The sequence below is a fragment of the Kryptolebias marmoratus genome, linkage group LG12 (genome assembly GCF_001649575.2).
Source record: "Kryptolebias marmoratus isolate JLee-2015 linkage group LG12, ASM164957v2, whole genome shotgun sequence".
Classification (NCBI taxonomy): Eukaryota; Metazoa; Chordata; class Actinopteri; order Cyprinodontiformes; family Rivulidae; genus Kryptolebias; species Kryptolebias marmoratus.
Genome location: NC_051441.1, coordinates 24,016,584 through 24,029,406, shown reverse-complemented (window position 1 = coordinate 24,029,406; position 12,823 = coordinate 24,016,584). Strand labels below are relative to the sequence as shown.

General features: G+C 36.4%; 1 protein-coding gene across 2 annotated transcripts in view; it reads left to right on the top strand.

Annotated features, from left to right (window-relative positions):
- Positions 1–12,417, top strand: part of nbr1b (NBR1 autophagy cargo receptor b) — a 38,738-nt gene extending 26,321 nt beyond the window's left edge. For both annotated transcript variants that reach the window (XM_017432213.3, XM_017432212.3), the window contains exons 15-20: positions 3,546–3,656; positions 4,139–4,346; positions 5,224–5,472; positions 9,017–9,102; positions 9,315–9,393; positions 11,687–12,417. In XM_017432213.3, coding sequence (XP_017287702.1) covers positions 3,546–3,656; positions 4,139–4,346; positions 5,224–5,472; positions 9,017–9,102; positions 9,315–9,393; positions 11,687–11,720 — 767 coding nt within the window. In that variant the 3' untranslated portion in view covers positions 11,721–12,417. The remainder of the gene's footprint in view (positions 1–3,545; positions 3,657–4,138; positions 4,347–5,223; positions 5,473–9,016; positions 9,103–9,314; positions 9,394–11,686) is intronic.
- Positions 12,418–12,823: the final 406 nt, after the last annotated feature.

Here is a 12,823-nt window from a genome sequence, read left to right as displayed (position 1 = left end):
GTCTCCCTGCTTAGGCTGCTGCCCCCGCGACCCGACCCCGGATAAGCGGAAGAGAATGGATGGATGGATGGATGGATGATTGATGTGTTTTTTCTTTCTTTTTTTGTGTTTCATTATGTACTTGCTGTATTGGATTCTGTTTTTATTTCTGTTGTAAAGCACTTTGGATCGCCTTGTTGCTGAAAAGTGCTATATAAATAAATCTCACTTCACTTCACTTCACTTAGAAAGATGGAACTTGAGACCATCTTCTTAGTTTATAGTTGTTTTTTCATGTTTAATGTAGATGGTTTATTTCACTCCTCTTTCAAACCACCTCTCTTCCCTTCTAAAATGTGCACATTACTGCTCTTAAAAGAGTGTCCCTTGTCCTTGAGATATAAATGAATCAGTCATCTGTTCATTGACTCTTCTTTACAAGCAGTTTCACAATCATTCACAATTAGCTCACATGTTGGTCTGGTTAGGAAACATTCAACAAGTGTCAACAACTCAAACAACTCACTGGATGGAGTGGTGGGTCAGTGACTCGTGTGATCTTAATGGCCTTATTAATGCGATTATGACTTAGAGCTGTTTACATAAAGCTGTTTTTCAGTGAAACAGTAACATTTCTGTTGCTGTTCAGCCATTAGTTTACATGACAACAGCAACTGGATTGTCTGACACTGAAACTTTTGGTTGATTGGAAAAGAAGTTGCACATTTACACAATGCTGCTGTGCTCGTTGAGCCAGCTGTAGTTTCCAAGCCAAACCACTAGTTGGAGCTGACATGCTCATGCACACAGACACAAGTGTCTTTAGCATGGAAATGGTAATATCAAAATGGTGAATACACAGACCTTTGTTTGGACTTACAGTGAGGTTGGGCTGCTGCTACATGTTGAAAAGGGTGAATAACTGTCATGAGGGGTGGAGAAGGAGGCAAACCCAGAGTGCAGACTTCTAATAAAAAACTAATTTATTAACTAAAGAAATGAACAAAAACAAGGGCTGACGAGGCAGCAAAAACTTAACAAAACAAGATCCAAAACGGCAAGGCAAGGCGAGAGACAAGGGACCAGAGACCATGAACAATAGACAATACACAAAGAAACAAACAAAACTGAATCCTGACAGTAACATAAACGGCACTCTGCTGTCCACCATTATTATGTTTGTTGATGTACTTGTACGTGCGTAGACCAGCTAATGACCGCAGCCGTCTGCGGTGCACATGTGTCTTCACATGTTGCGGCTTCCTTTGAAATGCAAATGGGATTGTTTGAAAAGTTCCACTCTGAGAGCTGGGTTTAAAAAGTTTCAGTGCCAGGTAATCCAACCGCTGTTGTGTAAATGAACGGCTAAACTGCAACATAAATGTTTCAGTTTGACTGAAAAACAGCTTTGCGTGGCCCCTCAGATTAGAGATTTTCAGACACTTCCATTTAAAAGGAAGCTGCAACATGTGAAATGAAATGTCCCCACCACAGACGACTGTAGTAAATAACTGTTCTGTGTATGCATAAGTAATTGACAACATTAATAATAGCAGAGTGCTGTTAGTGTTACTCTTTTAAACATGTAACAGCAGCCCAACTTCACTGTTGGCCTAAACAAATGTCCATGTATTCACCATTTTTGAATGTAAATGTTTACATGGTCTAGACTGCATGCATGCCTTGTTGAAAGCCTGGCATCAGTGTTGCTGTAAATCTGAATATATATATATATATATATTTACATATTTTATAACATAGTTTTAGTGTCAAGTCCCCTGCCTTTTTTGTACCCATGTTCGCCAATCACAACACACAACTAATCTTTTTTCTTATTGATTTGTCACAGTAAACACTGAAAAAACACTAATGTTTTCAGAGATTATTTTTGTTAAACAGGGCCTTATCAGCCTAGAACTCCCAACCCGTGATCAGAACTGAGGAAGCCTTTTAGACAACAGGTGAAACGTCTTCAAGAATCAAGAGAAGTCCAATTGCTTCTATTGAACCACTTAAGAATATTTGATAGATTTACATAATTTTAAACTGCTCATGGGTGGATCTTATTTAACACATTAAGTGGTGTCTAAAAGTAATTGTGGAGGGGCTGCAAAGGGGCTTTATACATATCTACTTTTCAGTTCATATATATTTTTCAAAATTCTTTTGAACAAGTTTTTTCATTATTTAACTTCAATCATTTGGACTATTTTTGGAGAGTTATTATGTTGAATCAAATTAACAACCCAATAAAATTCCAGGCTTAAAGGCAACAAAATAGAAAGTTTAGGGATGAAGACTTTTGCAAGGTGCAGTACTGGTGCTAATATGAAACCTCTACACTTTTGCATGTATTTCTGTTTGTTGCTATTTTCTCAACTGAATGTCTGTGTTACTATGTTACTATGCAAATGTATGTGTGTATTTTGCAAGAATGTATGCGTGTTCAGCAAGAATGTATAGTATGTGTGCAAGGCCTTGTTTACATGTAAGTATTCTCTGGAAACTTTAGAGATTTTCCAATGTTGAATATGAAAAAGTTACATTATTTCATTGTAATACTGTCCTTGTTGAATCTGCTGTAGTTACCATCCCAGGTCACTAGCTGGCACTGTGATTTTTGTATTTCAGTGATACATGCATGCACTTCAGTTTGAGCATGAAAACAATTACAAAATGGTGAATACACAAATGTTTGTTTGGACCGATGATGAAGTTGCACTGATTCTACAAGTAAAGAAAGGGTGAGTAGCACAAACAGTACCCTGCTATCCGCCATTGTTACTGTTGTTGATCTACTCACATGTGTGCAGAATACCTATTAACTGACTGCAACCTTACATGTGTGAGTTCATGTAACTTGCAGTTTTCTTTGAAGTGATGCCTAGAGTCTCCAAAAACTTCCACTCTGAGTCCTGGAATCAAAAAGTTTCTGTGTCAGCGAAAACGATTGCTGTTGTCCCATACATGACTGGCAACAGAAATGTTCCGGTTTCACTTAAAAATAGCGTTGTCTAAACGGGGCCCAAGATATATTCAGCAGGTTCAACAACATCGGTATGAACATGGTCTGTCTTTGCTCAGCAAACATACATTTGCGCAGTAACACAGATGCTCAGTTTAGAAAACTGCAACAAACTAAACAAATGATCTCTACACTTCAAGTATAGAGGTTTTATAATAACTAATAGTCTTTCACACCGGCATGTTGTTTTTGAGAAAGAGTTGTTTTTTGAGTGAACTATTTAAAAAAACTGGTCTTTATTTAGCTAGTCATTAGCCAAGCCTGGACAAAAACCTTTGCCCTTTTCTCCACACTCCATGCTCTGACTGAAAAGGTACTAACTGTTGATAACTATTAGACAGAACATCACTTCAAAAATCACCAAACTATTCCTTTAATGTTTGATTCACCTCACTAATGCTGACTTTGAGATAATAAATGCTTCCCTTTAAATGTAATAATTTCTGTTTTGTGGTAGCTGTAATTAAAGTGTATGTATAAATCTGTTGGTAACTGTCTTGAACAGACCTAACTTGAGTTAAAATATTTTTCTTGCACCCAGAAGGGACTCCCTGCACGTCTCCTCTGACTCAAGATGGCAAGCTGCTGAACAAGAGCGACCCGTTTGTGGGTCTAAACCAGAAAGTAACTGACGTTAATTACAGCATCTTGGGTAAGAAAGTTTTCTATTTAACATCAAAACGTTTTTTACTAAAATGTAAAGAGCACACTATTAAATGTTTATAAAAAATATTGTGAAGTAATAGTTTAGGCAAAAAGTAATAAAAGTACATGGATACTTTTAAAAAAAAATTCATAGTACATTTCTTATTATTGTCTTCACTTTTACTAAAACTTAATATTTATTTCCCATAAGAATTTTTTTTTAAATGAAATTCAGGTTTAAATTTTATTATTTCCTGCTGGGGCATTCTGGCTTCCCTTCCCTTCTGGGAGTAATTCATTTTATACAATAGAATTTATTCCTTTTCTTTTTGCTTTTTGTAAATGTAGTTTTAATTTGATACTGATACTGATAATTTGATATTTTGTTTTTTAATCTGGGTCAGATCTGCAGGGGTTCAAACTTTTGAATTGTAACTTTTTACTAGTTCACATATTTAGAAGATGTTTGTTTTCTTGTTTCCATCAAAGAAAAAGCTGAACAGCCTGGTATGCAGCGAATATCTAAATCCAAAGTCAAGGAGACAGAGAAGGAACCAGAGGAGGAGAAGGAGGAAGCAGTAGAGAAAAAAAAAGAGAGAACGAATAGTTGCTCCTCTTCCAGTTCTTCTGAGGATTACATCATCATACTTCCTGATTGTTTTGACACCAGTCGGCCACTGGGGGACTCCATGTACAGGTATGAGCCCTATTAGCTTCAGACTAAACCTCATTATTGGCAGTGTCTAGTTTTTCCTAATCTAGTGGTTCTAGATTTACTGTAGCCCCTCTAAGAATAGAATATAGAAAATTAGAATAGAAAACCTCTAAATTATTCACTGAATGGATTGTTTAAAAAACTGAGTAGGTAAAGATTAATTGAATCGATTAAGACAGTTTCACACAAAATCGCCTTTGTGATTGTTAATTTGACAACAGTGTTTTAAATATCCATTTGTTTATATACCCACTTTTCTGCGCAGGGGCACAGGGTCAGTTCAGTAGTAATTGGGCAAGAGGTGAGGGAGACCCTGGACAGGTCACCATCCATCATAGGAACACATAGAGAGACATATAGAGACAAACCACCATTCTCACTGTAACTCACACCTAGGGACAGTTTAGGGTCACCAATGAACCTAACATGCATGTTTTTGATCAGTGGAAGGAAAGCCAGAGTAAACCCATGCATGCATGAGGAGAGCATGGGGAGAACATGTAAACTCCACACAGAAAGGCCCCAGCCTTACATGGTAACCCCGTAGTGGATGTTTAATATTAGTAAATGTAGTGTTTTTTTCACACCGTTTTGAGAGAGAGTTGTTTTAGAAGCCTAAAAAATGATTAAAAGCAAAACAAACATACAAACAAAAACAGGCCCTTGCTTGGCTAGCCATTAACCTAGCCTAGATGAAGACTTTTGCTGCTTTCTCAATACTTCATTCTCTATGCCAAGGCTGATTAAGGTACTAACTGTTTCTAATAGAACATTTCAGAGTTGACTGGATAATCCATTTAAGAATTTACGACACAGCATTGCATGATGAATGTTATTTTCCCGTTATTCTTTTTGTTAGCTCTGCCCTCTCTCAGCCCGGTGACATTCCAGTTAAAGCCTTCTCAGACTCAGACCACCCTTCTGACCTTAATGGCAGTTCCACCAAAGTGAAGGAACTGAATCAAATGGATGATGCTGCAGTAGCTCCAGTCATGGAGATTTCAGAAGCAAAGCATCCTGGTGACATGCTCCACACAGCTCAGACACTGGTTGAGAAATCTCCTACACCTGAAGTGTTAGCACTACCTAAAGCCATCATTACACCAAGGTTTGTATGAAACAACTTTAAAAAATCTCCCAAGTGTTTTTATTGTTTGTTTGTTTGTTTATTGATTGAAACACACCAGTTTTTCAGTAGGTGATCTAATGACAAAAAGAATGTTTTCGTAACACAGCTTCAATTTTATTCCTGTAACTCAGCATAGTTCAAAAATGGCATGATACAAAGATGCAGCAGCTGCTCATCCACATTCAGACATTTTAATCAACATTTTATTGTTTTTACAAGAACAGAAAGTTCTTCGGATGTAGTTGGATGTTGTAAACTTTATGCCAGGAAGACAACAGAGTCTGTGTCAGCAGTAAAACATCCAACTTCATCAAACAGAGTACAGGGACTCCTCAAGGATGTGTGCTCAGTCCTTTACTCTTCTGACACACAAATGTACAGCTAAATCATCAGCAATGAAGATAAACCATCCTATTGAGCAGAGAAGAAACAGCTAGTAAGCTGGAGTGGAGTTAAACAAAACTAAGGGACTGATTGTGGCCTTTATAAAAATGTCTGATCATTGTCTCCTTTCCAACAGTCCATCCCCCATAGAAAAGCTCAGTAGCACTAAATGTTTGGGAGTCTGCCTTGCTGAGAAAATGCATTGTGAATGCTGAGTGCTGAATGATTATGCTGAAATTTGGTAAAAAAGCTGAACTTGAGTTTTTAAAGTTAAAATAAGCAGAACAGAGACTTAAATGAGCTGGAAACTAAAAGCAGTAGAACACAACATAAAAACTAAAAGCAGCAGAACAGTAGGGAAATACTAAAAGTAGCAGAACCTTTAGTAGTAGTAGTAGTAGCTACACAACAGTAGTTACAAACATCAGAACATGGGCTAAAAGCTAAAAGGTGCTGAACAGTAGCTAGAGTTAGCAAAACAGTAGCTAAAAGTACCAAAACAAATACTAAAGCTAAACAGGGGAAAAAATAAGATAAAATTTGCTAAACATGCTGAAGCTAAAATTAGCACAAGACAACAAAAAAAAAAAGAGCAAGAATGCTGAATCAGATTAGCAAAAGAACAATATATATATTTTTTAAACATTCTGTTTATAAAATTTTTAAAATGTTTAATCAACAGTGACTAACAAATAAACTTAAATCCCCAGCTGGCACCTTCCCCTAATAAACACATAGAATAAACAAATACATAATCAAATAGATGAATCCATGAATGAATAAATAATTTAAAAAAATAAAAGATCTGTAAGTATGCATATATTACAATGCATATTATAAATATATATATATATATATATATATATATAATATATATATATATATATATATATATATATATGCATGTGTGTGTGTGTGTATATAGATAGATGCACATACACACACTTCAAAACAGAATAATTTGACAATCTGTACCTTTTAACATAGGAGAGAAAGGGTTATCCTCTCCAGGTACATTAGATAACATAATAATTACATACAAGAACCACTTCATGGAAGGACATCTCAAAAATGTGTATGTTTTGTTCTTAGGTTTCTAGGTTTACACAGTGAATTTATGTTGTGTCATTATGTTATTACTGCTTGTCACTAAAGGGAGCTACTGTGACAGCATAGGGCAAAAAAAAGAAAAGAAATACAGGGGACACATAAGAATAAAGGTCTGTGTACCCTCTTTATACTCTCCCTCCAAACATTGTCTGAAATCAACAGTCCCAAGTCTGTCTCCCATACAGTTTTAACACAGTGGGAGAATTTGAAAGGTTAAAATACTTGAACATATTGAAGACATCACCCCTTTCAGTGAGGGGAGAGGTTGCAGAAACACTTCAAAATCAGAAGGGTTAGGAATAGCTGAGAATTCTTGGGATGAACTACAGACATAATGTTGAGCTTGAAGGTATCTGAAAGAAGTGTACATAACAAACTCTATTACTGTATAAGTTATTTACTAGTTGTTGAAAAGAAGAATAGAATCAATCTCCATGTTTTTAGACCCAACCTATTCCACATAGAGAAAGTGTTATCCAATACTGATGGATGAAAAATAAGATTTCCTGCTGGTAGATCTCCAGTAGAGTATTTTCAGGACAAAATGGCATCTAAATTTAACTCAGGCTGTAAGACAGGCAGCCACTATCACATTCTTAGTGTAACTAGAAGTAGAAAAGTGAAGAGATGCGTAGCAAAGCTTTTATTTCTACTGCATGAGCAGAATTTGCTTCTATAACCCTCCATGATGGAGCAATTCATTCTCCTCATACTGAACACAATAATTTAGATTTCCTATATTAGCCCAGTAATAATACAAGCGGTTAGGTAGTCCATTCCACTTAGAGCTTTGGGCCTCTGTAAGACTTGATGAAGCAGCCTGGGTGGTTTCTTGCTCTAAATAAAATCCAGAATAAGACAAATAAACTTCTAGTAAAAAGCTCAAGGGAACAGATACATTGAAATGCATATAAAAAGCATGGGAAGATATTCATTTTGACAGTATTAATTCTTGCAACCACAAAAAGATTTGAGAGAAACCACTGCTTAAAATCACATTTAATTTGCATAAGCAAAGAGAGAGAAAAAATCTTATAAAGATTAACAACTGTGTCTACTATGTATAAAAAAAAATTGAATTGATTACCTTGAATTGCAGATCAGAAGAAAGAAAGTACATAATTGTATGTGCACATACAGTGACAAAATTTGTTCTCTGCATTTGACCCATCACACATGCGAGACACACAAGTGGAGCAGTGAGCAGCTATTTAAATGCCTGCGGAGCAGTTGGGGATTAGGTGTCTTGCTTAAAGACAATGTGACATATGGGCTTGGCAGGAAATCAAACCTACAACTCTTCAGTCCCAAGATGACTGCCCTTCCACTGTTCCACAGCTGTCTCAAATACCTCACTTTTGCCAAGATTAAGTTTATATCCAGAAATTTTACCAAATGCATCTAGAACTGAAATGGCAGCGGGGATAGAAGGTGGACAGACAGGAGTAACAGAAGGTTATCTGCATACAGGGCCACCCTTAACTCCACAACATTTCTAGTTATGTCAGCTATATCAGGATGAGACTATTAAGCGATAGACAGTGTTACTTTTTATTAAAATCCATTCAGTGATTTATGAGCTATTTTGCTCAGTGTTCACACAAACAAACACACACATATACATGGGCAAAAATATTATTGCTCTGTCTTTGGTGATGGGCGCAAATGATGCAATAGATCAGAAAATTTTCAGAGTTTCAGTTTAATTGAGACTTCTCTCCATATTTACCACCTTTTTATTGAGGGAGTACTGAGAGCATCTTAACAAAAAATACTGTGCAGTGTGTTGAGAATGGCAGAAACTCATCATGATCTTCTTTAGAGATTTTGTTCAAGCAGATACGTATATAGGACAAAACCCTTAGTATTGTGAGAGATCCTTCTTAACTCTCCCACAAGATAAAAGGATAGTATATCCCGAAATGCTATCACCTCATATTTTTATGAAATGGTTTGGTGCTGAGTCATTATTGTCCTTTCTGTAAATGAAGATGACAACAAAATTGTCAAAATGTTTTGATGTGTGCAGCCAAGGGAGCTTTGCAGAAACAGATGTTAATGCTCCTAATGCTGGAAAAGGAACAGAGGGCTCAGAGCCATACCAACCTGAGAATGGTAAGCACATTGCTGTATCTCTACCAAATTGGTCATTTGGTTTTCTTAGTCTATCAGATGGACTCAACTCTGTGCACATATCAGACAGGTGACTGTGTAATATCACAAGTAGGTTGGTTAAAATTAGATCCAAGATGGTCTACTTGAATGTTGTCAGAGTTGGATGGTCCAACTATCACAGCAAAAGGAAAACCTGTTCTGTTGCCTTGCAGTCTACTACCTTGAACAAACGCAAGCACGTGATGCTGAAGTGACTGAGGACACAGTGGATGACAACAGTGGGAACCCCAGGTTGTGCACACATACACCCCCCTCCCCCTGCCACACACACACAAAGAAGTATAGTTTAAACCAGATGTTTACACACATTAAAAAAAAGGCACATACCCATTTGTTTCTTACTGTTTGCCATTAAATCGGACTAAATATTTCCTGTTTTACTTCAATTAGGTTTCCCAAAATTATTAGTACTGTTTGCTAAATGCACAAATAATAAGAAAGAGAATGTTTTTATTACTTTCTTAAAAATCACATGTTTACATACACCAAGGTTACTATGTCTTTAAACAATTTGAGAAAGCCAGTTAATGATGTTATGGCTTTAGAAACTTTTGATTGGTTAGTTGACAACATTTGAGTTAATTGGAGGTACACCTGTGGATGAATTTTAAGGCACACTTCAAACACACTGGAACACAAGGAGGATGACACAAGGAGCAGACCTGACTGTGATAAGGACCAACAATCAACCACTGAGAGAAGATGGAAAAAACTGAATATAAAGACAGAGCTGAGGAGGGAGGGGGACAGCCAAGTGATTACTAACTAGAGACGTTTGTAGATGTAAGTGGTAGGCTGACAGGGAAAATCACTGAGGAACAAAAGACTGATGGCAGGTGAATGATGGTACAAGGAACAGAGTTCACAGGGAGTAAAATTACACAAGAACATAATAATATTAAACACGAGGATAACAGAACTATAGATACATGAGTAAGAACCAAATACAAATGATTACCAAAATAACTCAAAAAGTACAGATTCTGACAGAAACATCTCAAGACACCAGCCAGAAAGTTAAAGCTTGGTAAGTGGGTCTTCAGATGGATAATGACCCTCAGCATGTGGCAGAATTAGTTACAAAGTGGCTTAAAGACAACAAGGTCAGTGTTTTGGAGTGGTCATCATAAAACCCTGATCTCAATCCAACAGAAAATTTGTGGGCAGAGTTGAAAAGGTGTGTGTGTGAGTAAGGAGGCCTTCAAACCTGACTCAGTTCCACCAGTTCGGTCAGGAGAAATGGGACAAAATCACAGCAAATTATTGTGAGACGTATGTGGAAGAAAACCCACAACAACTGACCAAAGTCAGACAGTTTAAAGGCAATGCTACCAAATACTAAGCAAATGGATATAAACTCGTGACTTTGAAGAAAATATTCTGTAAAAAAAAATAAAAATAAATAAATTCTCTCTCATTATTTGGGCATTAACAAATAGAAATATTTTTGAGAATCCTAATTGATCTTAAACAGGAAAGATTTAATCTGAGTTATCGGCAAACAATGAGAAACAAATGGTTCTGTCTTTTTATACAGTTTATATAAACATCCAGTTTTAATTGTAATTACAGTAGAGCTCAAAGTTTGGTCTGGTTTCATAAGAAAAAAAATACCAAAAAGATAAAGAAGCATTTAAACTTGGTGCCTTATAAATAAAAATGTTGATTAACAAATCACTATGATTCATACAGAGATCCTACAAGAACAATGGGGCTACACCATGTATTGTGGAATCTTTCTGTTAATCTCAACTTTAAAGCTGAGGACGCACTACACAGTTTTTTTTTGCCAAATTGCTAAATTTGGGCAAAGTCTGCACTAGTTGGGGACAGTCAGGATGGCTGGTGAGAGGAACAGACCTGACCTAACCTGAGTTGCAGTTAATCGAACATGTTTGAATTTCTTAAACTAAACCCAGACAAAATCGGGTAGAGTGAACTGATTACCAATCCAACTGCAAACATGTGTTTCCAACAGCCAATGAAAAAGAGAGGGTGGGAGACAGAAAATATCGTCAGAAGACATTGGGAAATAGCAGGAATATCAAAGTAAAAATGGCAAACAGCAAGACAGGGAGAATGCTGACAAAGTGACAGCCGATGGTTGTTTATGTTTGTTTACCATTTAAACTGTCATCATTGCAAAAACTTGATACTATTCAGTTGGCTTTAGTTGATTTGATAAATTATGTAGTTTGTGATCCCTCATCAGGCATAGTTGTTAAGTGTAGCATATATAATATCTATCGATTGATTGAATGAGATTACCATCATTTTGGTCAGCATGTTAACCAAATTATCTCCAAATTGAGCCAATTCCTTATAGGTGCCATTTATTATATATTTTTTTATTGAGCATATTTCTTGTAGATAAATTGCAGAAAATAAAAAAAAATCAATTTAAATTCTAGATTGTGATGCAACACAATTATGAAAATGCCAACATGAGTAAATAGTTTTTCAAGGCACTTTATTGTGATCTTTGGCAGATTTCAAAGACTGATCATGTCTTGTTTACATGCAGCCTTCTGTGGACTCATCAAACCAGGACACCTTGATGGCCATGCTTGTAAAGATGGGATTTGGGGATTGACTGCTGGAGCAGTGGCTGCTGATGACAAACACAACCTTCTGTACTTGATGTGGTCAATTGGCTTGTTTAGAAGCCCAATGATGATTTGCAATTTATTTGTAATAATAGAAAATAACAAAAAATTTAAATATGTGAGGTTAAAAACAACTTATTGTAAATTCAGAAAAAGGGGATTCAAAGAGAGGCAATTATTTCTTCTAATTTTTCTTGTTTTGTTTTGTTTTTTCCTTTCCTGTGGAGAGTACTCTTTTCAATGAACATACAAGTGGAGATTTTGGCAAACTACCAGATACTTTACTTGATTAAATTCCTGGAATACATCATGAGCCCTCATCATTGTTCGTAATAATTTAATTGTACATGTTGATAGTGACAACATTCTTCATATATTACACTAAGGAAAATGAAGAAAGAGGCCATGTAATATATAAGAAAAAAATGTATGTAGCAAATTATGTAACATTGTGTTTTGTTTTTTAAAACAAGAAGATGTATACAACTTGATAAAACTGGTTGGTGTTTTAACATTTTACATTTGTCATAAATATAGAACTGTTAGTCACGTACCTGTAAGTGTATTAAAGGAGATTTCGCTGATTGCAGGTAAACATATACCAGCAACTCAATAAAGATTATGATGGAAAAAACAGAGATCACTTTTCTGATTCTCTATTTTGTGGGACAGTGATGGAGTTTAAAGCAGTATTATTAATCCCTCCATGCATCCATCTATTCATGCATCCATCCAGCCAGCCAGCATGTACTACCTATATGGGATTGGTCATTGTTGCATTAGCTTGAGCAGAGATTCCCAAACCTTCATCTTTCTAGTCTCCAGGCCATTTCCCAGCCAGCTATGAGACACAATTTCTCCAACAAGTTCTTGGTACACTACCTTTCACTCTCCTCTGAGCACCTCCCAAATGGTTGACCCCTCACCCTATTCTTGAAAACTTATTTTTGGCTGGTTGACTTTACAATCTCATTCTTTACAGTCTCAGGTATGAAGAGCTGTACTGCACCAAGGCCTGACATGACCCACACCTACTTGCTAAAGACACCGACTGC